The following is a 27,508-nucleotide window of genomic DNA, read 5'->3' on the forward strand; positions in this document are numbered from 1 at the left end:
CCAGGCGCCGGGGATGGCTGCTGCTGCTGCCGCCGGGGAGATGTGCATAAGACGCGCCAGCCAATCACTGCCGGCGCATCCCCTCCACATACACTGTGATTGGCGGGCGCGTCTTCTACACATCTCCCCGGCGGCAGCAGCAGCAGCCATCCACGGCGCCTGGTATGTAATATAGGAGGGCGGGCGGGCGGATGATAATACCAGAGGCGTAGCCATCACGCCCACTCAGGTGCCCAAGTCAGTGCGGCTCCCCCGCCGGCTGCCCGCTGCCCGCTGCCCCCAGGAGACGTGGTATATTTAAAAGTCACTCACATCTCCCGCTGGACCGCGCTAGCCAATAGGCGCTCGCGGTCCAGTAGCCACCAGTTGATTGCCTGGTGGACCGCAAGCGCCTATTGGCTAGCGCGGTCCAGCGGGAGATGTGAGTGACTTTTGAATAGCAGCACTGTGCACAGCAAGGAGCCGGGAGCGGGCAACCCCGGCGACAGGGGGGAGGGGGTGCGCGGAAAGCACCGCTGCTGCTTTGCCGACTGTGGGTGGGGTGGGGTGCACTAATCTCTGCACTATCCTCGCCCACCCACCCACCCTGCTGTGCACTATCCTCGCCCACCCACCCACCCTGCTGTGCACTATCCTCCCCCACCCACCCACCCTGCTGTGCACTATCCTCCAACACCCACCCACCCATGCACTATCCTCACCCACCCCACCCTGCTGTGCACTATCCTCACCCACCTGTGCACTATCCTCACCCACCTACCCTGCTGTGTACTATCCTCACTCACCCTGCTGTGCACTATCCTCACCCACCCACCCTGCTGTGCACTCTATCCTCATCACTCACCCACCCACCCTGCTGTGCACTATCACTCCCACCCTCCCTGCTCTGCACTATCATTTACTCACACCTTCCCGCCCTGCGAGCAAATTTTAGTCCCCCTTGGCAACGAGCAATTTCAGTCCCCCTTGGCATCGAGCATGAAGCCCCTGGCACCGAGCATGTAGGTAAGTGGCACTTATGTGTTAAATGTGTAATGACATTACGATTTGTTAAATAGTGTGCGATGGGCATTGCGGTGTGTTAGTATGCGACGGGCATTGCGGTGTGTTAGTATGCGACGGGCATTACGGTGTGTTCTATAGTATGCAATTGGCATCATGTGTGGCCTTATGTGTAATTGTCATTATGGCATGTGGCTTTATGTGTAATTGGTATTACAAAGTTTTGCTAAAATGTGCAATGGGCATTACGGTGTGTGGTATAATGTTGGGCCGTGCCCACTTTTCACGGAGCAGGAGCCTCACCTACTACAAATTGGGGGGGGGCGCGAAACATGCCCTTGCTCCGGGCACCGTGGCACCTAGCTACACCACTGGATAATACATAAGTAATATAGGGGCGGGCGGCTGATAATAAATCAGTTATATAGCCTGGCGGGCGGGTGGGCAGCTGATTAATCAGTAATATAGCCGGGCGGGTGGCAGGGAAGATGTGCGCCCGCCAATGCAACTTCTCTCACCCTCCCTTCCACAGTGACTGACACATCCAGGGGTTGTCATTTACCCCTGGATTCACACCCAAACAGGTTTATGTAATTATGTCTGATTATCATAATCAGACATAATCACATAAATCTGTTTGGGGGTGACACTGCCACTTTTTCCACTTTTTACGAGTAAATGACAACCCCTGGATTAATGTCAGTCCTGGTGTCTCTGGCCACATGTATATGCCGCTGCCCGGTGTATAATGCCCACGTGTATATGCCGCTGCCCTGTGTATAATGCCCATGCGTAAATGCCGCTGCCTTGTGTATAATGCCCACGCATATATGCCGCTGCCCTGTGTATAATGCCCATGCATATATGCCGCTGCCAGTGTGTATAGTGCCCGGGGGTAACATATAGCAATTTAGGGGGCGCCAAAATGAGATTATATCTTGCCCCCCCCCCAACCTAAAAACGTTCCAGCGCCTCTGCGAATATATATATATTTTTTTTACACATAGCAGCCAGCAGGGGGTCGGGAGCTGAGAGCCGCTCATTAGATATTCATATATTCACTGCTCCACTGCTGCTTACATATGCACGATCGGGAGCAGTGAATACCCGGTCCCCTGCTGGCTCTCCCGACATACGTTCTGGGGCAGGCAGGGAGACTTCCATCTCCCTGCCTGCCGCTGTCCTCCGGCTCCCTGCGGCGACGCCGCAGGGGTTCACAATCGCCGTCAGGGGCAGCGAGCCCCTGCCTCATTGAATAGTGTGTAAGGGAGGGCTGCCAGCGAAGGCTCCAGCCCTCTGGAACACAGTGAATGTGCAGTGAATCCTAAACAGGTGTGTGTAGCTGGAGCAGTAACCAGCTTCTGGAAGGATGATATCTCTGGTTCTGGGAACAATAGAGACAAGCTACTAGTGTCCATCAAAGGGGGAGAGTCCCAGCTTTTGGAATATACCCTCAGAATAACTCTAAGTCAGACAGAATCTGAAATATCTGACTGGGAAGAGCAATTAACAGGCTTGGATGGGGACCAATGCTTTGAAGTCAGATATCTCCAGTTCCCAAGGGCCGATTTTTAAAATTCTACACCCATGGAAAGAGGGGATCCTCAGCTTTCAGCCTAGGGCCCTTAGACTCCTGGGGGGTTTCTGGGTACTCAGAACCCCCCCCCCCTGCGTGCGCTACTGGGCGTTGGCGTCCCTGCAGTGATTAAGAAATAACTAGCGCTACCTGCCGGGCTATGCGACGACACAGGAAGCACTTCTGATTTTGAAAACACGGGCCCACACGCTGATTGGCTGAATCTCAGCCAATCCGTGTGCGGCAAGTGTTTTCAAACCCAGCCACGCTTCTCGCGCCGCCGCATAGCGCTAGTTATTTTCTATTCACTTCAGGGACCCTGCCGCCGCCAGCAGCTTTATACACAGAGCAGCAGGTACCCCTGCAGCACGGACACCCCTGCCCGCTCCAGCACCTATGCTAACCCTCCATGCTGGGGGTGAGGGGCGAACTGACGCCCTCCAGTGGCCGGGGCCCTAGGCAAATGCCTAGAGCTGCCTAGTGGTGGCGCCGGCCCTGGTGCCACTCCTTACACCCCAGATGGGCAGGCAAGTCTCCCAGAGTTGTATGTATGAATTCTGTGTGCATTTGTGTGCTGTGTGTATGTATGTACTGTATGTCTGTGTATGTACAGATGTATGTATACACACACACACACACACTTATGAGTAGGTTCCCAGGTGCCCTCCAGTAAATAGGTATATACAGCAGAGTTCGGCGGCACTCACGATGTAAGAAGGACAAGACTCACACCTGTCTAGTGTCTTTCTTACACCGTGAGTGCTACTGAACTCTGCTGTATATAATATAATGCTGGCCACTGTTCTTGCATTATAATGGCATGCGATGCGACCGATTTTTTAATTGTGCGGGAAACGTCTTTAAAGCCCGAAAATCGGGTCGGTCGGGTCTGATCGGGTCCCATCGCATACCATAAGTTATGGTATGCGATGGGACCCGAAGGGCGCCATGCTAGGAAACAAGTACCAGGAATTGTAGTGGGGGTTTACAGTATTTTAAGTTGTTCTTATTTTTCAGTCTGATTTTCGTCTTTTTTTTTCTTCATTCGTAATATGGCACTGGATCCTCTTCTGATATTTTCCATTCAATTTATTTTAACAAATAGGGAATGTTTAAAGTCATAACTTGATATAGTAAATTAGTATACTTATATACAAACAAAAAAAAAGATGACTCTCTTTGTTGGGGCACACCTTGTTAAAATATATACATTTTTAATGATATACGTTAAAATTTAGGACTCACAAAGAAACCCTCCAAAACTGGTCTGTCTCTCAAAGATACCATAAGGAGAGAGAAAATTATATCTATCTGAATGATGAAATGTGATAAAGCAGAACAAATTAAATAAATATATTGAAAAAATGAATAAAGTGAAAAAAAATATAAAAATAAAAATAAATAAGTGAAAGTGTGTTTCAGCCCCGGTCAGACATGATCTCAATATAGGGATATTCTCCCATGAGGCATTGTAATAGCCTGGCTGATTTTTTAATTTTTTGTGTGTGACAAAAAAGTGTGAATCTTAATTAGACAATAATATAAATACAGATAAATACAAGAAATGTATTAATTAATTAGTCTGTGACCATATAAATAATGGCGAAATATGAATATTGGGTACTTATGTAATATCTGGGCTCCCGTTTTTCTTATGAGACCGCGTCCCCTTGCGGGGCTCGCTGCGCTCGCCACACTATATAAAATCAACTCCATGCATATTTGGATAGAAGGGGTATAAAAAAATGGGGTTCATTTAACTTGGGAGCCCAGATAATACATAAGTACCGAATATTGTTATGGTGGCTGTCACGGTGGGTGACCACAGCGTATATCCCTGTGGTACTTGATGGCTTTAGCTGATATTCATTTCATATGCTGTGCAGATGCGTGCGGAGCTTTAATAGTCAATTCACAACCTAAGTACAAATACAGAGTGGAGTGTAGGAGCAATAAAGTTGTTCTCTTTGGTCTCAAGTCATTCCTACTTTCCGGCCGTGTGTCTCTAGGACAGTGAACGGACCAAATGAGGGGGTGACTTAAGTTGAGATCAAAATGATGAGAACAAATAGAAGGAACAAAAGTAGGGATCTGCTGTTGATATACAGTGTCCCGTGTCACCCCTGTTAGTTAGATCCAGCACAGGGGATCAAACAGTAACTAGATTTAATGAGAGTCCCTTAATTAGGAGTAAATTGATTCCCTATGCATGGATACAATATATCTTATTATAATCAAGCGTAAATATTCTTTATACAACTCCTATATTCATATGCCACTCCTTGATATCATACTCCCACATTAATACCACATGCCTGTAACATTTCCAATGTATAAATACAAATAGAGAGCATAAATCCCCTCTGTAGGTTTAAAAGAAACCAACACTTCATGGGTTACTTAGCGTGTGAAAGCTCTGCATCTCTTTGCCATCAATGGCAGCATCGCTGCCGTGACAGCCGTTCCTTCCTGGACGCGCGTTTCGCCTGTGCTTGTTCACCAGTATAGTAAATTAGTACCAAGCTTCAAAAAGTGATAAAGTGATAAATAACCAGCCGATCAACTCCCAACTGTCATAATCTTTCAAACCCTCACTGTAACAGAGCAGTTAGGAGCTGATTGGTTGGTCGTTCATCGATTTCCACTTCATCACTTTCTGAAGCTTTTGCATCTGGCCCATAGGGGCAGATTTATTAAGCTCGGTGAAGTGATAAAGTGGCTGGTTTTTATTAACTAAAGGTATCTTTAAAATTATCAATGGTTGGAAGACCATTCTCAGCTCCTTAGAAAGACACTTGTATTATCCTTCTCTTACATGTATTCACATAAAGGTTCCTTTATTTTCCTCTCCATCAGATATCTTTCACTGCTCCACACTTTCAGTTATGAAAAAGCTTGTAATCTTTCAATAGATAGTTGATTCCCATAAATAAGTATGTTCCAGGACTTGTATATATAAAAAGGTAACAAATTTATTGGTCCACACAATTATTATTTTTTTAAACCACCAAATTTCAAAACATTTTTAAAAAGAACAGCTGCCAGTTCCTGAGGATAAGTGGAAATAACAGAACATAGGCGTTTTTATGGCATTGCTGTCCTAGCGCCCGTGTTGCAGCTTCTATGTTGAGGCAAGATGTTATGTGTTCTCCCTGAGATTCTTATACCAACAACCCCCCCTCAATCCTGTGGTGCTTGCGCCATTTCGGAAATGTGATCCCTTTTTTTCAACATCTTGTACTTCCGAGTGTGATGAGATTTATGCAACATGCAATATCCGTCTATGTGGAGCGCTAGTTGGACCAATTTTTTTTGTGATCCTTGCTGCTATTTTTCTTTAATTATGATTCTTGATTGATTGTTTATCCTAATTGTCCATGATGTCTCAATAAAAAAGGAGTTAAAAAAAAAAATTGCAGTTAGTTGAATGTGGTTGGTTTGTCTGTCTGTTATGTCCTGCACTTACATACACACAGAAAAAGAAAGCCCCGTGGAATAAAGTTTGTTGAGTATTAACTGCAGGCCAGGATTTCCTTCTTCATATATTTATCACTCATGTTTTTGAGATTTTTTTTTTTAAGGCTGGCAGATTTTTATATATTAAGTAAGAAAAAAAAACCATAAAAATGTGGGGCTATATTGAGAAGCATAAACCTAACTGTATAAAGTATGCAAACTGTAAACCCTAATCTAGTTAAATTGGGAGTCCACATTCTAATGAAAATCAGCAGTTTAACTTATCCCAGGCCATTAATATCGATCTAAGCATATGTAATACAAAACTAAATAAAAGAACACATATATGCAGCCATTGATGGCTCTGGAGATGGGGCGGTAGTTGAATTTTGGACTGTGCAACAGCCCCACTTCTGGAGCCACCACTGCAAATAGTTATCCAGAAACCATAGTCAGCATCACTGGATTCCAGCAGTTTTCTTCATAAACCAAATGTAGATATATGTTCATTCACAGAGCCACTGATGTCAATTGAGAATGATGTTTTTGGTCATTTGAGCGTTTTGACTGTGGCTGCAGCTTTACATTTTGGTTTAAATCCAATTGTATTGTTGTTCGGAAGGCAATGGTAGCACAGTGAACGTATTTGCTTTGAAAATGTTCCTTTCATGTAGTAGATGTGCTTGGAAACTGCAGGGTTTCAGTTAAATCACAGTCATAGTCCTCAAAAACGTTGAATTCTGTTGGTTCTGTAACTTCTGACCTCCGCATGGTTAGGACGAGGTCAACTGGGAACTTCTGGAGCAATGCATGATCAAAGGTTATTCCTCTGAAAAAAATATGGCTCTTGAACTGATGGAGATAGTGCAGCCTCTGTCTTGGGATTTTGCATAGCAGCTGCAGAAATAATAACAATAAACTGAAAATTATACAAGACAAATGACTATTTTCTATTAGAATAATAATAAAAAAAAATGATTTGCTCATCTTCCCCCTATAAACCCAGTCATATAGGAAGGTACATGGACAAATGGGTGCCTAGGGGGAAAACGTACAGATGTGGCCATCATTTTGCCCCACGTCGTGCACACATCCAGTGGCGTATGTTTGTCTCTGGTGCCCGGAGGCAAGATGTATATTGGTGCCCCCGTCCCCGGCAATAAGCTTGGTCCCTGATGTCAGAAAGGGTGCGCGCCTGAGTGGCGGTGCGTCATCGGGGGAGAAAGCACCGTTTGGAGCTGATGCTGCCTCCTCTCTATAGTGGGAACGGGACTGGGGTCGCTCGACACGGGTTAACCGTTCACATTGTACAGCGGGTGGGAATGCCGGGTTGCTGGACCCAGATATTTTGAAAAGGTCCTTTCACACCGCAAGTCGACCTAGTTTAAACATATGTGTAACTAAAAACAAAAAACGGAAATGCTGGACGTACCCATGCCTGTTCGAGGCGGGCAGCTGACGTTATAGGATGTCAGTACCCACCCCCCCCATTCGGCGGAAAGCGGCCATCTGAAAAGTATAGACTTCATTTTCATAGCAAGGGTAGAAAAATCATTTGATGGTGAGTGTCCATCGATTGATTTTTCCTCCATGCAGTAGCGTGCGAGCGGATGTGTAAGCATACATATCTGCTCATATGGTAGCGTGGAGATTCGGGCGGCGGGGGCGTGCATGTGTTTGGCAGAGCGGGGTTTACTTGCTCACTAGGCAACGAATATATGCAGCATAGCGATCAGGTCTGAATCAGGCCCTTTGTAACATTAACGTGGGAAGTATTAGTTCATCATTTGACCAAAACAGTCACTCTTGCATACAGTAGGAGCAAGTTTCATCTTTGCTCCTTTGGCCATGGCTAGCCATGGCCAGCCATGGCTATTCTATTGTTCTCAGCTGCAATACGTATTGTATTGCAGCTGAGAACAATAGAATAGCCATGGCTAGCCATGGCTAGCCTACCAAAGGAGCAAAGATGAAACTTGCTCCTACTGTAGATCAAAATTGACCCCCCCCCCCCATCAGTCAGAGACCAGGCCAGTGCCATGGCTTTTGTGACCCCCTGCAAACTCTTAAATTGTGCCCCAACTCCCATACTCTATAAAAGGACAGTGGTCTCATAAAGAAAGAGCATGGTCACACAATGAGTAGCACATTCATACTCACATTACATGTAGCGGCTTTCATTAATATTAAACCACATAGTAGTGCCCCTTATTCACATTATGCTAATCAGTAGTGCTCCTTATTTATATTATTCTACACAGTGCTACTTCATACATGTATTCCACAGACTAGTGTCGCTTATACACATATTGCCCACAGTAGTGCCCCTATACATACATACATACATCAGGGTTGCCGACCCTCCCGGAATTTGCGGGAGTCTCCCGAAAATTGGGTCCTTCCTCCCGGCCCCCGGAAGGGTGGGCAACCCTCCCGGAATCAGGGGGACCCCCACTGAGCCCCCCGATCGCGGCATTTATATGCCGCAATCCGCGGGTCTCAGGGGAGGGGGCGGAGCTAAAACGGCACAATCGTGACGTTTTAGCCCTGCCTTCTCCATGGATAACTGTTATTTCGGATATTTCTCGTAATGGGGGCGGGGCTTAATGACGTCACAGTTAAGCCCCGCCCCCAAAACGAGTAACGCAAGATTCCTCTCCGGGCTTCTCCCGGAGAGGATTTTTTCAAAGTCGGCAACCCTGACATACATACATATATATATATATATATATATATATATATATATATGCTTCTGTCACTCCAGCATCTCACTGCCTGTGTCCCTCCAGTAGCTTCCTCACCTCTGCGTCCCTCCAGCCCCCTCTCACCTTGTCTTCAGTATGCACATAGCCTGCTGTTCTTAGTAGCTCTTCTTTACTACAGAGGTGGTGACAGCATGACATCACATACACCATGCCAGAAAAAAAAGCTGCCGGGACAGCCTTTTCTGTTGGAATTACTGTGTAGGGATGTGGAACTAGTCCCCCTTACCACTCAGGGCTGGCAACAGAAAACTTGGGGCCCGTTACGCTGCTATTTTGGGCCCTCCGACCCCCTGAACCATTTTTGAGCGCACTCCCTCATGGACCCATCCTCTAATACTAATATGTACAGGATATGAGAGTGGTGTGGGAAGGTGCAAGGAAGAACTCACCCAACAACGGAGGGGCTGTGGGCAGCTGCAGCAGTGCCTTAGCGGCAGTGGTGAGAGCGGGAGGACTAGGCACCGCCACACCTGCTGGGAACACACACACCTACTCGTGCTGCACATTCTGCCTGTTCTTGTATATATATGTGGTCCTGTGGTCCCACTGCTGTGCTCGGCCACCTACAGGCAGTGCTGTGCTTTGCTGCTGGGCTGCAGTACAGACGGCTGACTAAGCAGCCAGGGCGCACACGCGCAGTACAGACGGTGGCACAGCAAATCCTGTAGGCGGCAACAGGAGTGCAACAGAGGGACACAGGCAGACGGCTGCAGCGGGGAACAGGCAGATGGCTGCGGCGGGGCACAGATGGCTACATCACTGCTGTCACATCCCGCAGCCAAGCTCTGCTTCTGTTTGCCCTCAGAATTGTTGGGGCCCGTCACGGTTGTCCCCCTAGACCCCCCTGTTGCTGGACCTGTTACCACTAGAGGTGGTGGAACTCAGTTCCCCCTCACATTAACCCATGCTTGGAAAACAGAATACCTCCTTTAAAAGGTGTGACAGTCCTCTGCTCAGAGTATCTGGAATATCGTATGTTGTGTTATTGACACTCTCCAGCATGCTCACATGATCTGCAGCAGGTGCAACAGGAAACTAGTGGAGAAGAAAAAAACAAGTGGCATATGTTAGGATTATGTCTTTATAGCAAATCGATGATAACACTCATTCCTTCCCTCACCTCTCCAGCTGCCAGGGTAAATAGCAGGACACCTAGGGACCACCAATCAGCTGAATGGCTATAAGGACCCCCAGAGAGGACTTCAGGAGCTAGAAAGCAACAAAGGCATAAAGCATGTGAAAGCTTATACAGTTTACTAACATGTAAATGACTGGCATTTGGCAGTAGAACTGGCCAATGTGGTGATATGTTTTTTTTTATAGAATTGTCCACATTGTGCAGATTCAGTTGATTGGCAGATGGTCAGACAAAGCTGGATGATGACAGATGCACATTACAATACCGAGGGCTCTACAGTGTTGAATCACTCCCAGTCTAATATGATTCTGACCAATCAGATAGTTATGAGCCCAGATATATGTGTATTTTCAGTCAGATTGTAAAAAAAAAATAGAATTCATGCCCATTCATGCTGTATTTAAATTGGAGGTGTGGGTAGAAACACCACAGCAGACAGCGACACCCCAGGCAGGGAAGAGGAACTGCATGGGTTTTCAAAGATAGCGGGTGCTAGAATGAACACTACATATATAACTATTTTGCTCACTGTCAATGAATCTTTACTATACATGCCTATAAGCCGCTACTTATATTTCCATCATACAAAAGTAAAAATTACCCATGTACTGAAGAGTCCCACAGATAGTATAGGCACGCTCGCCATAAGGAACATGTCGGGAAAGTCCAAAATCTGACAACTTCAAATGTCCTAAGAAAAATAAAAGTGACCTTGGTCAACTATCCATGCATGATATTGAACACAATGTAGGTATTGGACTTTACTTACCCCGCTCATCCAGTAATATATTTTCCATCTGAAACATGGAAACGATTAGTGTAAGTATCATTTCTATAGATCTTGTTTACACAGAAAAAAAACACAATTAAAATTATATATTCCAAGATTTTAACTTAACAACTGAGCAACTGTAATTGTTTATATTTGTACTATAGAAGTCATAATACATGGTTTTCTAGTTTGGAAAATCAGTACTTGTGTAGTTTCACGGCGGCAGCTTACACTACTTTTTAAGGTACGCTATTAGCGTAGCCCAACGGCTGTCTTACTTGTGTAGTTTCATGGCGGTAGCCTAAGCTATGTAATCAGCGTAGGCTGCCGCCGTGAAACTACACAAGTAACTACCGTACTGTTGCCGGGAATTGCATCTCTGTCTCTGGCGTCACTGGCAAGCCTAGTCAGCACCTCTCTCACACCGCCGGTGCCAGCATAATCCCCTCTCTTTGGCGGAGAGGGGATCTTGCTGGCGCTGGCGGAGAGGCGCTCCATCTGTTTGACACGCAGGAGCATGTCAGACGCTCCAGCAATGAGACGCTCCTGTGTCTGAGTAGCTATTACGGCAGGGTACAGCAACCCTGCCTACAGGGTTAGGGGTTCTGTAGCACCTTTTCAAACCCCCACTATCCACTGCAGTCCAAAGCGCGGCGAGTGCACACGTTACGTGTCCACCAGACCTTTTCATACCCCCCACTATCCACGTCGGCATGGAGTTGCCCTTATATAGTGTGGCGAGCGCAACGAGCCACCGAGCCCGAAGCATGGTGAGCGCAGCGAGCCCAGCGAGGGGACGCGCATTACTTCACAGGTATTAAGCGTGCGCTCTCTGCGCTTGCCACACTATATAGAATCAACTCCACGCCGACGTGGATAGTGAGTGTATGAAAAAGGTCGGAGGATACGTACCGCCGCCCCACGCAGGCTCGCTGCGCTCGCCACACTTCGGATTGGCGTTCATCGTGGGGTGGCGTTAACAATGGGGGGGCATTTCACATACAAATTACCCATCAGGGTGGGTATACAATCAAAAATCGGGAATGGTGGGCCATTTAACATTGTTCCCCATGTAAAATCGGGTCCATCGCATTGGTCGCATTGTATGCCATTATAATGGCATACAATGGACCCGATTTTACATAGGAATTTAACATTGAATACAATGCATACAATGTTAAATCGCGTCGGTCGCATCGCATACTATTATAATGGCATGCGATGAACCTGATTTTTTAATTGTTGGGAAAGGTTAAAAAAAAGCCCGAAATCGCGTCGGTCGGGTCCCATCGCATACCTTAACTTAAGGTATGCGATGGGACCCGATGGGGGCCCTGCTAGGAAACAAGTACCCACTAGTCTTTTCATCATTAAAGCAGGGTTGTCTACTTTTAAAGTCTCCACTCTGGGAGAAGCCCAGGGAGAAGACTGTCAGCATCATTTTGAGGGGCGGGGCCTGATGTAGATGTCAACAAGCCCTGCCCCCAGTACGGCAAATCTTGCAATTTGCGGGTCTTCAAGGAGGGGCGGGGCTAAATAACACCATTTGCATCTTAAGCCCCACCTCTCCCCATGGAAAGCCCCAAAGTTAACTGGAAATTACCGCTGCCGCGGGGGAGATGCAGGTGGGGAGGGGCGCGCTGGTATCCGGGAGGGTTGACAACCTTTCCGGGGTCCGGGAGGGGGACCCGATTTTCGGGAGCCTCCCGCCCTTCCCGGGAGTGTAGGCAACCATACATTAAAGCTATAGCACCGAGCGTCCTCTTATGCTTAAAAATGCTGTTATAATGGCTGCTTACCTTTTCTTCCACTCACATAATAATAATAAGGAAGCCAGGGAAGAAAAGAGGCTCTCGAAGACATGGCTGGGTAATCTTTCACGTAACACATTTCCAGCAGATACACAAATACATTGAATCATGCAATGACATATCCACTTAAACAGTTTCCCCTTATCATCCTGTAATGCTCTCACCTTAACATCACGATGTATGATTCCCAAATTATGAAGGTAAACTATGGGGATAAATTACATAAATTAAATTACAAATATTGCATTTTTTTATTAGATTCATTCATTCAGTCAGTCAGTCAGTCAGTCAGTCAGTCAGTCAGTCAATGAATAGTCTCATTACAATTGTAGATTTATCTGATACAATTTGTACAGTGCATTGATTAAGGCAGCCACACATCCATTAACAAATAATTGGATAACATGTTAATTAATTCTGTGGATGTGAACTTGAGTTACATCATTATTTCTCATACAATACATTAAATACAAGGTGTCACAATGGCGCTTTTGTGGGATGCATAAGGAACCAGTGCGCTTACTATTCCCAGATCCAGAACACCTTAAAAATGCCTTCTGCTGTACAATGTGTTGTTTATTGTCCCTTGAAATTGAGCTTAGTAACTAGAACACATCTATATGTATAAAAGGCTAAATACTCCTCACCTCTATAAGGTGAAGTACCGCCAGTGACCACTCGTGGCCACTCAACGGACCAAATAACTTCTTTGTGTGTTAAAAGATGTAATAACAGAAAATGAAAGCAATTATTGCAGGGACACTGATCTGTTTTAAACTTGCTGTATATGGAGAGAGGGAGCAGTGAAGGCAGGAGCAGATAGGGACTGAGGGTGGGGTGGAGAGTTTGTGTGCTAAAAACTGTCACAGTTGAAAGTGAAAGTACATTGCAGAAGCCATAATTTAATGGGCTTTTAACCCTTTGAGTGCCAATATCTCTGTCAGAGATGTGCAACATATTCGCTAAAAATGACAGCCTCGCTCACATTTGTTATATAAAAAAAAAAAAAAAAGTGTAAAAAAAGATTGTATTTCCTATATAATGTAAATATTACAGGTCATTATGATGAATAAAAATGCTTGCTTGGCAATTTTCACACCTGTTTTGACAATTCACTTGGCACTCACAAGGGTTAACTAACGTAAATACAATGTAGAGTGGTGTAATGTGTGTCTAGCTTCCTATCATCTCAAAATATCTCTGTTTAAAAAGTTAATTCAGAAGTTATTCTCTGCCCACTGCCATATTGCGTATTGAATCAATAGATAGATTGCCAATACCCCTTTCAGATCTCAAATGCCGGGTCTCACTCGGGATTTGTACACGGGGCGGAGCGGCGGCATGTCATGCGGAGGAGGAGGCAGCACTGAAGTGACACTGCTGCCTCCTCAATAGCAATAAACTTGACCTGGGTCGCTCGACCTAGGCTACCCATTCAGACTGCCAATCAACCCGGCTCCGACCCGGGTAAAACCCTTCTTGTAACCCGGGTCGAAATGCCGGATTGCTGGACCGATTTTTCGAAATGGTGCTTTCACACTGCACAGAGACCCGGCCTATTTGTGTGGTTGCTAAAGATGAGCAGAAGCATGCATCATCAGCAACATCATGTCTACACACTTAAAATATTGTGCTGCTTAACCATAACCCTCCCTGCTAGTGCTTAACCCTAGTCCCCCCTTCTAAAGTGCCCAAATGTAAAGGTTCCCATAAACAGTGCAAAAAAAGGTGTTCTACTTTTTTGTCAATGGACTCCTTGTTCTACTTGATTGTTAGTCTCATGAAGAATATACAACAAGGCCTTGACAAAGAGATATTAATCTCGAAACGTGTAGGAAGGAGGACTTGCTTTTTTAAAGGATACTCTTTGCTGGGAGTCTTTGGTCATTGTGGCGCCCCCTGGGAGAAAGGTAGGACACTTAGCCTTTTTGCTTGACACATAACCACAAAACTGGTGGGTGGTTTTTGTGCCTATGCCCCTCCTACTCCAATAGGGCTGATTTAATCAATGTAACAGCAAACAGTTCCCCCATCTTTAAAATGTATGTATTTTACATGAAAATATAAAGAACATCTTTTAAACAAAGATACCTTGATGAGAGTGAACCCACATTACAAATCGTGAGTACCGTACTCCACCTTAAAGAAACCTTGATGTGAGAATGATAATGCATTGTGATGTGAGTGAGGTACACAGAACGGATGAGAGTAAACATCTGTCGAATAAAAGATACCCAGATATTCCACGCCTCACTAAATTGTCATATAAGGGAGGGAGGAACACTAACATCCCTGGGATACCTGCATCAACCGTTGAACAACATAGAACTCCCCTAAAAGAACATTCAACTTTGTTTTCTGTCTCTTAGATATTCTTCGTGGGACTAACAATCCATCGACAAAAAAGGAGAACACTTTTAGAATAATTATCTAACCAAATTATTATTTTACAAATCTAGCGCCATCTTCCTCATTTGTCTTCCTTTTCTTAGCCAAACAGTTTTTTGGGACTTGAGGGTACAGTCCATTTTAGTGAGGTTGAGGCAGCATAAGGAGCAGCTCCTGAGGTTTCGCCAACACTTACACTAATGCTGGGTGCACACCAGAATGATATCCATGTTTTATTACTGAAAATGATCTCTGTCTGTTGAGCTTACCCAAAACCGATACTAGTTCTGCAGCAAATAGTCTTACTGTATCTTCATCAATAACCTTGGCAGACATCCACAAGGAATGTAGGTCCCCATAGCTGCAGTAGTTGCACACTGCCATAAAGAGACAAAGGTATCCAGGTTACAAACAAATGACGGTACTCTTTACCAAGAAGGGCGCCCACGATTTTGATCGTGGGCATCGTTAGTAAAAAAAAAAATTGCGTCGGTCGCATCGCATGCGACCAAAAAATCGCATGCGCTGCGACCGACGCGATGCCCGTGATTTCCCATAGGGAACAATGTTAAATGTCCCAATTGACCCGATTTTCCTGTTCAATGTCTCAATTGACCCGATTTTCCATAGGAAACAATGTTACATGGGCCACAGAGGCCTAATAGGCACCCTGAAGTGTGAAATGGCCCCCACAATTGTTAACGCCACCCCTCGATCAACGTGAACCCGAAGCGTGGCGAGCGCAGCGAGCCCGCGAGGGGCGTCGGTACGCGTCCTACGACCTTTTCATACCCCCACTATCCACGTCGGCGTGGAGTTGAGAATAGAAAGTGTGGCGAGCGCAGCGAGCCCGAAGCGTGGCGGGCCCCGCGAGGGGACGCGGACAGCTGTGAAGCCCGCGAGGGGACGCGTATACCTGTGAAGGTGTCCGCGTCCACTCGCCACACTTTCTATTCTCAACTCCACGCCGACGTGGATAGTGGGAGAATGAAAAGGTCGTAGGACGCGTACCGCTGCGCTCGCCACGCTTCGGGTTCACGTTGATCGTGGGGTGGCGTTAACAATTGTGGGGGCCATTTCACACTTCAGGGTGCCTATTTGGCCTCTGTGGGCCATTTAACATTGTTTCCTATGGAAAAATCGGGTCAATTGAGACATTGAACAGGAAAATCGGGTCAATTGGGACATTTAACATTGTTCCCTATGGGAAATCGCGGGCATCGCGTCGGTCGCATCGCATGCGATTTTTTAGTGCATGCGATGCACGCGATGGCCGCCCTTCTAGGTAAAGAGTACCAAAATGACAACCAATCAGCTTCATACATTGTGTTATCAATATTCGACCACAACTGAAAAAACTTGGTGATTACCAGTATTGAAACACAGCATTGAAATTTGGATTTGCAGCTTTCCTTATTAGCAATGGTATCTGCAGCTATAAGTGACAGAGGGTAAGTACTGTAGTAGAGGGCTAATGATGCAGAAAATTTGAAACATATTTTACCTAGGGGCTGCAGCAGGCTTGCTTACCCTACCAGAATGACCAAGAGGCTCCCCAAAATCATGTGGCACTCCTGGCCCTCGGAAAAAGAGGGTGGCACAAATCCTGCTTGCCAGCCAGACCCCTGCAACCCCTTATTGCCCAGTAGAAGTGGGCAGTCTGAACCTGATGATGCAATTCACCCTGTATCATGTCATCATAGCCTGCCCCTGAATAGACAGTGTCTGGTATTTGCCACTGTATAGCATGGTCGGAGTCACGACTTGGTCAGCCCACCTTCCCACTCAGCCTTGCCCCCCCCCCCCCAGTAAAATCCTCCACCTCCAGTGAATGCATCGGCAGTAGTTTCCCATGAAAGCACTTTCGGTTAATTGCATGCCACCCAGTGGAGTTGTTTTCTAACAACCCAGACTGTGATTAGCACAAAGCAATTTCAGTGTGAAATCGCCCCCCTGCTACTCTGCCAGTCCTACATGGCTAATAGGGGCTGCAGCCAGTGCAGTCCTGTATAAACTAACGTGCAGGCTTCCCTAAATAAGTGCTGGTGCAGGAATATATACTAGTTTCTTTTTTTTGGGGTTAGGACAGTGGTTTCCAAACGGTTTTGAATGATGGAGCATGCGTTGCACTTAAAACTGTGTCCATGTTGACTATGTCGACATTCGGGTAAAAAAAACAGAGAAAAACACCATGTCGACCTTTTGACTGTCGACCTAGCCCATGTTGACCTAACCCTAGTGTCGACCTAATATCATGTTGACCTAGACCAGTGGTTCCCAACCCTGGTCCTCAAGTACCCCCAACAGTGCACGTTTTCCAGGTCACCCAGCAGGTGCACAGATTATTCAGGCACATTTGAAAAGATCCACAGGTGGAGCTAATTATGTCACTTGTGATTCTGTGTGGAGACCTGCAAAACATGCACTGTTGGGGGTACTTGAGGACCAGGGTTGGGAACCACTGACCTAGACCCATGTCGACCTTGCTGCATGTCGACCTAATGGTGTCAACCCAATGCTTGTCGACCTAGTTATAGTCGACTAAACGATCCCAACCCTGTATATCTGTGTGCGTATGACGTGGCATGATGCAGCATCCTTGGATGATTTTTTCCATGCCAAGTATTTTGTGCATGGTATACAAACTCAGTTGCACACAAGTATTATACCATATCAATTTAATCAGCAGAGTCTCATTGTGCATCCTAGTTGTGTTGTGACAAAGATTCATTTTTGGCAGAGTTGCGTCGGAGCTGGTGGCTTATTTCCACCAGGCATCCAGTACTGTGTGTTGCATGGAGGCTCGATGTGTAAGGACACATCTGTAGATGGTAATGCAACTTTAACATTTTAATTTTTTTTAAACAGTTCCCTCATTATTTCACTCTTTGCAACATTTTTACTGTGCCTTCAAGGACCAAAAATGGTTATGGGATGACTCACTGATAAAGAGATGACGTTGTCCCTGCCAGCTCTCACCAAGGCATTGGATGAAAGGATGCTTGACCTGCCGCTGATTGTAAAAAGAGGCCATTGTTAGTTCAGGTTGGCAGCACGGACAGAGCACAAATTGTTTTTGTTTGTATTAAGTGGCAACTTTCCTCAGGTTCAGGCAGTGCAGCAGCCCTACCTGTATAGTGACCTCCTCTTTACATTGTTTCAATGTGTTACGAAGTAAAACTTCCCTTTTCGGTAATACCTGTGCAACAGAGTCATATATTGAAATACAGTGAACGATAGTTGGCAACAAGTGTCTGAATATATGAAAGGCTGAAGGAGCATCTGACCTTTAAGGCAAACACCTTCTGCTCTGTGCAGTTTAAAACCTTTAGTACCGGACCGAGGGATCCTTTAGCAACACAGCCCAGAATCTATGGAAAATATATATATTTGTTTACATAAGTCATTAAGGCATACAGATAAAACAACATCTTACCAGTAAATCCTATTTAAATGGTTAAAGAGGATATTCTTTTTTACCAACTGTCATGCATTGAATACCCCCATTGTGCTAAACATGATTATGGACATCTAACTATATTACACATAATAAAGATTGACTGGTCTATTTCTATGCGGTAAAAATTATGGTATAAAAGTGAGGCAAATGTACTGTATTAACCATCTGATAGGTATTTAACTATAACAATTTGAAATATATATTTACAAAGATAATCAGGGTCATATATATTTACAAAGATAATCAGGGTCAGATGGTCCCTGCTGGGGACCAGGTAATTCCCCAGCGGGCCCCACTGCTTTAGGGCCCTATCCATTTTTGTGAGACAGGGCTTAGCAGGCAAGAATCAGCGGAGAAGGGAAGTGGAGGTGAGGTTGGAGCTGCCCCAAATGTTCTGGCTCAGTGTCAGAATATTATAGTCATAGGGGAGGTATTTAATCTTGGCCGCTATTTCCTCTAGGGAAATAGCATCAATGATGTCGGTTCTAACTGCATTAAAGACAAGACAGATCCCACTTCAAAACAAGTTGTCGGAAATGGCCCCAGATTGTTGAATTCCCTGCCGTTTTTTGCCGTCACAGCCACTTTCCGACAATCGACAGCCAGGACACTGAATTCCAGTATTGAGTGTCCTGCCCCGAGAAAGCTCCGTAGTATTGCACCAGGCTAAGCACATTAATGATCATGTCACTTCTAAAGCTGTGTACACATGGGGGTGATAGGGGCTGAAATAGCTGGAAATATGGTCGCTGGCGACCATATTGCCAGTGATGCGAGTGTGCCCCGGCGATAAATCGCCGGGTGCGTGCTCCCGTTTTCAGCCCCTTTCTAATCGCTGGTCGCAGGAGCTTGCTGATGATCTCTGCGGCACCGCCGGCAGAGGTTCCCTTTCATCAGTGACCATCTCTGGTCGCTGATGAAAAGGAGAAACTAAGCAATATATTGCTAGCAATATATTGCTGAGCAATATATCTCCCCCCGTGTGTACGGGGTTTAACACACATTACAATATGAGCCAGTGTCCCTGCATATGTTTTTAATCGACCTTAATTTCTTGTGGTGATGAGAAGTTATAAAAGTATAGGGTCTAGAAACCTATACTAAATATGCCCCTTTATCCAATACTTTTGTTCCACTTATTAGCTTAACATTATACTGGTACACACAAACAGTTTATGTACAACAGCCACTTGCCAAGACAAGTACATTACAGACACAAATACAAAAATGTGAATATTGCAACAAAAATAACTTCAAAATACAAAATCCCATCTTTCAAATTGACAAGGAGAACCTTAAAATCACAAAGAATAAAAAAAAAAAATGTGCCGTTTTTGTAAATGTCTTTTTCAAATATTTGAGTCCTTGACTTAGAAATTGTTAAATTCTGAACAATTTTGTTTTCATTTTTCATTCATGCTTTGATAAAATTAGGCTATTGTATATTCAGAAATGCAAATATTTGAGCAGTCTTGACAAACTTCAAACTCTTATACATATCCATAGGCGCGCGCAGACCATTTTATTAGTGGGTGCACAATTGGAGGGGCATTTCTATCACCGCCTACTGGGCGTGTCTATCACCGCCTACTGGGCGTGTCTATCACCGCCTACTGGGCGTGTCTATCACCGCCTACTGGGCATCAATGCAAACTAAATTATATTAAATACAGTGTTGGCGTGAGTGGCCTCATTTATTGCAATATTATATATATACACACATACATACATACAAGCACGGCGAGAATATACAAACTTCACACAGTTTGAACCATGCTTGGAATAGAAAAGAAATACACATAATTTCTAAGTGTGTAACAGTAATCCTAACCCACACCCAGAGTACCCTCCTTGTTGTGCTGAAGCATATGGGAAATGGGTTGTACAGACAGTAATAAATTTAATGGCCTCTAACGATAGTGCAGCAGTAGCAGGGGAAAAAATACACTTTCCCATTAACCGAAATTTAAAATGAAAACTGACAATTTCTAAGATCACCAATGATACTTATTTGCACAGCAGTGTAGTGATTAATGATGCCCATACATGGTGTGATGCTGCTTTTGCTCCCGTGCATCGCAAACCACAATAAGAATGTGCAGCACATACTTTTTGTACTAGATCGCTTCGCACCTAGTACAAAACGCATGCTGTTGTAGTGTATCACATGCGTTTTGAACTAGATTCATTCTAGTTCAAAACGCACAGAGGATATCGCTCAGTGTATGGGCACCGCACATTTAGTGCCTCCAAGGGAATGTTATAGCTAGAAATGTGCATGTAACTTTAATCATCACAATTCAATTTTTTTTTTTTTTTTTTTTACAGTGTCTTGTATAGTGCAGAAGATTCCGTTATATATTTTTTTACCCTTGGCCCTTTCTCAGTGACTGCTGCAGCAGCTCCTACTCACCACAGCAGTAAACTCTATGTGCATGTCAGTGGGGCATACCACTTTACATTAGGTGCACGCCAGTGGTGCCTCTAGCCCTGGGGTAGCCAACCCTAGTCCTCGAAAGCTACCAACAGTGCATGTTTTGCAGGTCTCCTCACAGAATCACAAGTGAGCTAATTAGCTCCATCTGTGTATCTTTTAAAATGTGTCAGTGATTAATGAGTGCAGCTGTGCAGCTGTGCAGCAGCTAAAGCAGCTAGGTTGTCTGGAAAATGTGAACTGTTGGTAGCTCTCGAGGGCTAGGGTTGGCTACCACTGCTCTAGCCCCACTGGTATACCACTTTACATTAGGTGTGCGCCAGTGGTGCCTCCACTACCTTTAGGGCCCCCCCTCCTGTCGCCTCCCCCCCACCCCCTCCGGTGATCATACCCGGAGCTCCCCTGCCGCCAGCCGCCATTCACTGTGACGTAGGCGGCAGGCTTGGGCATGGTCGGCGCGGCTCGGGGGGACTCAGGAGAGTTCAGGCACCTGATTCCTCCCGAGCCGCCGCGAAACATCCCCGAGCCTGCCACCTGTGTGATAACTGACAGGCGGCAGGGGGAAGTGGCGGCAGGGGAGCTATCTTCGGCGTACTAACCCCAAAGGGGAGGTGTGGAGGAGTGGAGCGGAGATGAGAGGCGGGGGGCTCGGGTTCCAAATATCTGTGGTGGGTTTTGCTGGGGCAGGACAAACCTGCCCTAGTAGGTTTGTCCTGCCCCAGCAAAACCCACCACTCAAGGGGTTAATTGCTATTTTTTTTCCTATGAATAAATACCTAATCTAGTTTGCTTTCTCCTAGGAGGAACACTGCAGGCAGCCAGGTCACAACTCACGCTGGCTCCTGCTCAGCGTGGATACCATTCACTGCCTCTGCCAGGGCGCGTGCTGCTGGGCTGGTTGTCAGGCAGCAGGAGGAGGAGAGCAGAGCTTGGGCAGGAGGGCAGAAGCGCGGCCAGGAGAACAGGCGTGCGACCAGGACGACGGGTGTGCGCTGTGACGTCACCACGTCACGCTAGCTTGTGATCGCTATAGAGGCGGGCCGGGGGCTAACTTGAATGAAGCAGCCCACACACAGCCCAGCCAGCGCTTCCTAGTCACCCGGCCTGTGCACCCCCGGCACCCCCCGTGCGCACGCCTATGTACATATCTACATACAATAACGATTATTATTGGTTCTAGACCTTCTCTTATAGTAGAAAATGTATGCAGAGACTAACGGTAACTGCCAAATCTAAAATCATTTGCATTTGATCACTGTATGTACAGTGCATCCAGAAAGAATTCACAGCGCTTCACTTTTCACACATTTTGTTAGATTTAGGTGGGGTTTTACTTCAAAATGGAATAAATTATTTTTCCCCCCCACAACATTTTACATACAATAACCCATAATGACAACGTGAAATACGTTTTGGAGATATTTGCAATGTTATTAAAAATAAAAAAAATCACATGTACGGAAGTATTTGCCATGAAACTGAAAATTGAGCTCAGGTGCATCCTGTTTCCACTGATCATCCTTGAGACGTTCCTACAGCTTAATTGGAGTCCACCTGTGTAAATTCAGTTGATTCAGACATGATTTGGAAAAGCACACACCTGTCTATATAAGGTCCCACACTTGACAGAGCATGTCAGGGCACAAACTAAGCATGAAGTCAAAAGGAATTATCTGTAGACCTCTGAGACAGGATTGTCTCAAGGCACACGTCTGGTGAAGGGTATAGAAAAATATCTGCAGCTTTGAAGGTCCCAATGAGCACAGTGGCCTCCATTATCCATAAATGGAAGAAATTCATAACCACAAGGAATCTTCCTAGAGCTGGCCGGACGTCTAAACTGAGTGATCGGGAGAGAAGGGCCCTAGTCAAGGAGGTGACCAAGAACCCGATAGACACTGTCAGAGCTACACCATTCCTCTGTGAAGAGAGGAGAACCTTCCCAGAAGGACAACCATCTGTGCAGCAATCCACCAATTGTAGAGTGGCCAGACAGAAGCCACTTCTTAGTAAAAAGCCCATGGCAGCCCACCTGGAGTTTGCCAAAATCCACCTGAAGGACTCTTAGACCATGAGAAAAAAAATCCTCTGGTCTGATGAGACAAAGATTGAACTCTTTGGCGTGAATGCCAGGTGTCATGTTTGGAGGAAACCAGGCCAATACATCCCTACAGTGAAGCATGGTGGTGGCAGCATCATGCTGTGGGGATGTTTTTCAGCCACATGAACTGGGAAACTAGACAGGATATTGGGAAAGATGAATGCAACAATGTACAGAGACATCCTGGATGAAAACCTGCTCCAGAGTACTTTTTTTTTATCAAGTGTATTTTATTGAAATTCTGGAATTAAGTTTTGCTCCAGAGTACTCTTGACCTCAGACTGGGGGGCGAGGGTTCATCTTTCCTTAAAACGACGACCTTAAGCACACAGTCAAGATATCAAATGACAACTGTGTGAATGTCCTTGAGTGGTCTAGCCAGAGCCCAGACTTGAATCTGATTGAACATATATGGAGAGATCTGAAAATGGCTGTGCGCCAATGCTTCCCATCCAACCTGAGCTTGAGGATAGGTGCTGCAAAGAGGAATGGGTGAAACTGCCCAAAGACAGGTGTGCTAAGCTTGTGGCATCATTTTCAAAAAGTCTTGAGACTGTTATTGCTGCCAAAGGTGCATCAACAAAAGTATTGAGCAAAGGCTGGGACTACACACTACTGTACATGTGATATTAGTTTTTTTTTTTTTTTTTAATACATTTGCAGGTATTGTGTGTAGAATTTTGAATGAAAAGCACTGATAAGCAACCTGTGACCCCAGCTGCTGCCATTTGTCAGATGTGTTTGTTGGCAACTCTAACACTGGTTTTTAATACCTTATATGCATGGTTTATTAGTTAGAATAAGTAGGTAATTATTTATCACTTAGAATAATTAATACATGTATTACTTATTCTAAGTATTATAAATGTACCTACTTATTCTAAGAAATAATCTGCTTATTCTAAGTAGGTAATAGTCTGCATTTTTATCATTTATTTATTTACCTAATGTGAGATCTGCAAAATATCCGCTTAAAAGGCCAGCATCGCTCACATCTGTTATATAAATTAAAATGAAAAATATTGTGTAAAAAAATAAAATTATATTTCCTATATAAGGTAAACATTACAAATCATTATGACTAAGGTGGCCCATCCCGGGATCAGGATCGCCGGGATTTGGCACCAAAGTGTACGGAATTTCAATCCTGGGATAGGAGTAGCCAATCCTGGGATTAGACTGTGCATGCGCAGTCTAATGCCGGGCAGCGTCTGAGCACCCGACCCGCACCACCAGCACCGGAACCCGCTCACCAGGCCTCTCCCAGCCACACGTATCATATCTGCCGCCCCCCTCCGCCACTCCCCAAAAGTGAGTGAGTGTGGGGCACAAGGGCAATTTTCTTTTAGGGATGTGAATCACGGAATTGAGCATTTTTTCAATCCTGATTCCCGGGATTGGCATCCCTAATTAGGACGACTTCAAATGTTTAAATGTAAATTTTCACATCTTTGTAACAAATTCACTTGGCACTCAAAGGGTTAACTTAAACACAGTGAGTAGTTAATTGAGATTCATTAAATATTTTAGCAAATGGTCATGATCATATTTGCCCATTAATCCCTCAATGCTAGTAGCATTTAATTTTTTTCAGTCTTCTTAGTGCACATGGATATTTGCTACACAAATAAATCTAGAAGACCTTTAATTCTGGCTGTGCAGCAGGTGACCAAATCGGGAACTCTGGCAGAAATAAATTCATGTAATGAGGGAGAGGATGCTCTGTTGGTTTCTCCTCTGGATCGCCAGCCTGGCGACTGGCCCTGAACTTATCTTTTATTGTCTGGCCTGTGACCAACAGCTGGCCCAGTCTGGATGCAGCCAGGGTGTCACCATTTAATATCCCTTTCCAGGGGGGAATCCACGGGTTTGGTGAAATGGAGGTGCAACCCTGCAAAACAAGAATCCGACCCTCAGAAACTGCAGCTGAACTTAATTGTACATTTCTAATCAGGGTTGCTACCTAGACCTCTCCATGAGGGAGAAAATGCTCTGTTCCTGGCCTTCCCTGGTAACGTATGATTGCAATCACCTGTGGGGGAGCCAGATAATTGATAAGAAAGGTGATGGCAATCATACATTACCAGGGAAGACCAGGAACAGAGCATTTTCTCCCTGAAGGAGAGGATCAGGTAGGCAACCCTGTTTCTAATTAAGCTCTACCTCCATAAAACACTGTGGGGGAAATTTACTAAGATGTGTATTCTATTTCACATGTGATGTTGCTCTGGGCAACCAATCAGATCCTGTCTACGATCTTCTAGAGCAGGCATTCCCAACCACGGTCCTCAAGGCACACCAACAGTGCAGGTTTTAGTGATAGCCAGGCTTCAGCACAGATGGTTTAATCAAAATCACTGAAGTACTAATTAAGTCACCTGTGCTGAATCCTGGATATCACTAAAACCTGCACTGTTGGTGTGCCTTGAGGACTGTGGTTGGGAATGTCTGTTCTAGAGGGTGCTAAATAAATAAGAAGTAGATTCTGATTGGTTGCCTATGGCAGGGGTCCTCAAACTATTTTGCTCTGGGACCCTATCAGACAATAAAGATAATTACAGGACCCCAGCAAGTTACTGCAGAAGGTCATCACATCACATGTGTAGTCAGCAGACAGCACATACATGGCAGCATTGTGGAGGCACAAAATGATGGGAGGGAGTCTGACATAACAGACAATTCAACAGATTTTTCAGACTGCTTAAATCACTGACTGAGATTAGAAAAGTCATCAGCCTGATGGTCAGCAACATGGAGTCTCGACCCCATGCTCAGAAGGCCGGGACCCATTTTGGAGTCAGGACCCACAGCTTGAGAACAGCTGGCCTATAGGAACATCATATGTGAAGTTGAATACACATCTTAGTAAATTGCCCGTGTGTCCTAATATGCAATCCATCAGCCATGGGATTTATTTTAAAGATTTCCTAAAGTTTCATGTTACATGTCAGATAAACACATGCGCTGGAACATTACACCCAGTAAGGATTTCCTTTTTATTTTGCTACAAATCTAAAGGCATTTGAATGAAAGCTTCAGAATTTGCCAGTGTTATGCAATGTTTTATTCCATTTCCTCTTCCTACCTTTGTGTGACTGCTCGTGGCTCCCATTCTGCGCTCCCGTCAGTATCATTCAGGACAGGATTCCTGTCTCTGGCTCCCCCTGGACAGCTCTTGATCTCTGAGGGGGGTCATGTGCACAGATAATCCGCTTTAGTTTGACAAACAACTTTAATCTGCTCCTAAGCACTGGTCATTACTTATGCATCCATATCTAGAGCTGCATCATTAATAGGGACACTGCGTACACACATCTGTCATATTATATTTTCAGGAACCGGACAATCTCTGCCTTGTCATAATGTGCAGATGGGTACAGGCCAGTATGGGCAAGAAGCCGATTCTACATGTGTGATCACACTTTAGATAATTAGTCAGGGCAAGAGTCATGTGCAGGACTGTAGGAGCTACAGAGGCAGGACCAGGAATCATTTCAAAATTTCTTTCAGAACATACCCCACTATCTGTCACCCCTTGCTAAGGGAGGGTCAAATATATTTCATGGTTGTGTTTTAATCATGGTTGCCTACCTGACCCTCTCCATGAGGAGAAAATGCTCTGTTCCGGGACTTCCCTGATAATGTATGATTGCCATGACCTGTGGTGAGCTAGGTAATTGATAAGAAAGGTGGTTCACCGGGATGCGGTAAAAATCCAGACAGGGTCATAATACAGACAAGGACAAAATACCGACATTTAAAATACCGACAAGGACAAAATCCCGGCATTTAAAATACCGACAAAGACAAAATCCCGACATTTAAAATACCGACAAGGTCAAAATACTGACCTATAGAATGTACAGGTGAAACTGTCAACATGACTTTGGGTCGACAGGTCGACATGGGTTTTTTCACTGTTTTTTTGACCCGACATGTGCTGACAGGTGGTATTTCATGCCCTACCATCCACTAGGGCGTGGTGGGAGAATAAAATAGTGCCGAGCGCAGCGAGGCACCGAGCCCGAAGCATTGCGAGTGGCTGCGGTTCACCTCCAACTGTGTCCATGTCGACTGTGTCGACATTCGGGTAAAAAAACAGTGAAAAAACCCATGTTGAACTGTCGACCCAAAGTAATGTTGACAGTTTCACCAGCACATTCTACATGTCAGTATTTTGACCATGTCGGGATTTTGTCATTGTCTGTATTTTAAATGTCGGGATTTCATACCGAATCCGTTTCCCCACAGGTGATGGCAATCATACATAACCAGGGAAGTCCAGGAACAGAGCATTTTCTCCCTCATGGAGAGGGTCAGGTGGGCAACCCTGGTTTTAACTGTATTATACCCTAAAAGGACACAATGATGTTGCATAAATTAAATACTTTAAAAAATAACATCCAGATTGGAACAAAAATATTAATATTTTTGTCCAAATGACCTATAAAATGTAAAGCACGTGAGACGGTCTGCACCTTTCCAATGTTGTGAGAGACAGTATTCTTTGACGCTCCATATTGCGCAACCTTTATCCTATGCCTACAGTATTTACATATATCCCCAATCGTTATCCCAATCTATCACACTGTCATGGCATTTTTA

General features: G+C 45.2%; 1 protein-coding gene across 1 annotated transcript; it reads right to left on the reverse strand.

Moving 5' to 3' along the window:
- Positions 1-5,565: 5,565 nt before the first annotated feature.
- RSKR (ribosomal protein S6 kinase related) lies at positions 5,566-26,324 on the reverse strand. Its single transcript, XM_083170992.1, has 12 exons — positions 25,989-26,324; positions 24,546-24,794; positions 18,196-18,279; positions 18,039-18,107; positions 17,852-17,921; positions 15,178-15,285; positions 12,685-12,725; positions 10,707-10,734; positions 10,539-10,628; positions 9,920-10,008; positions 9,724-9,834; positions 5,566-6,931 (listed from the first exon to the last, which is right to left on the reverse strand). Exons 1-12 carry the CDS (start codon positions 26,013-26,015, stop codon positions 6,701-6,703), a joined length of 1,197 nt encoding a protein of 398 aa, XP_083027118.1. The 5' UTR covers positions 26,016-26,324; the 3' UTR covers positions 5,566-6,700.
- Positions 26,325-27,508: the final 1,184 nt, after the last annotated feature.

Source organism: Crinia signifera, chromosome 2 (genome assembly GCF_055691185.1).
Source record: "Crinia signifera chromosome 2, ASM5569118v1, whole genome shotgun sequence".
Lineage (NCBI taxonomy): Eukaryota > Metazoa > Chordata > Amphibia > Anura > Myobatrachidae > Crinia > Crinia signifera.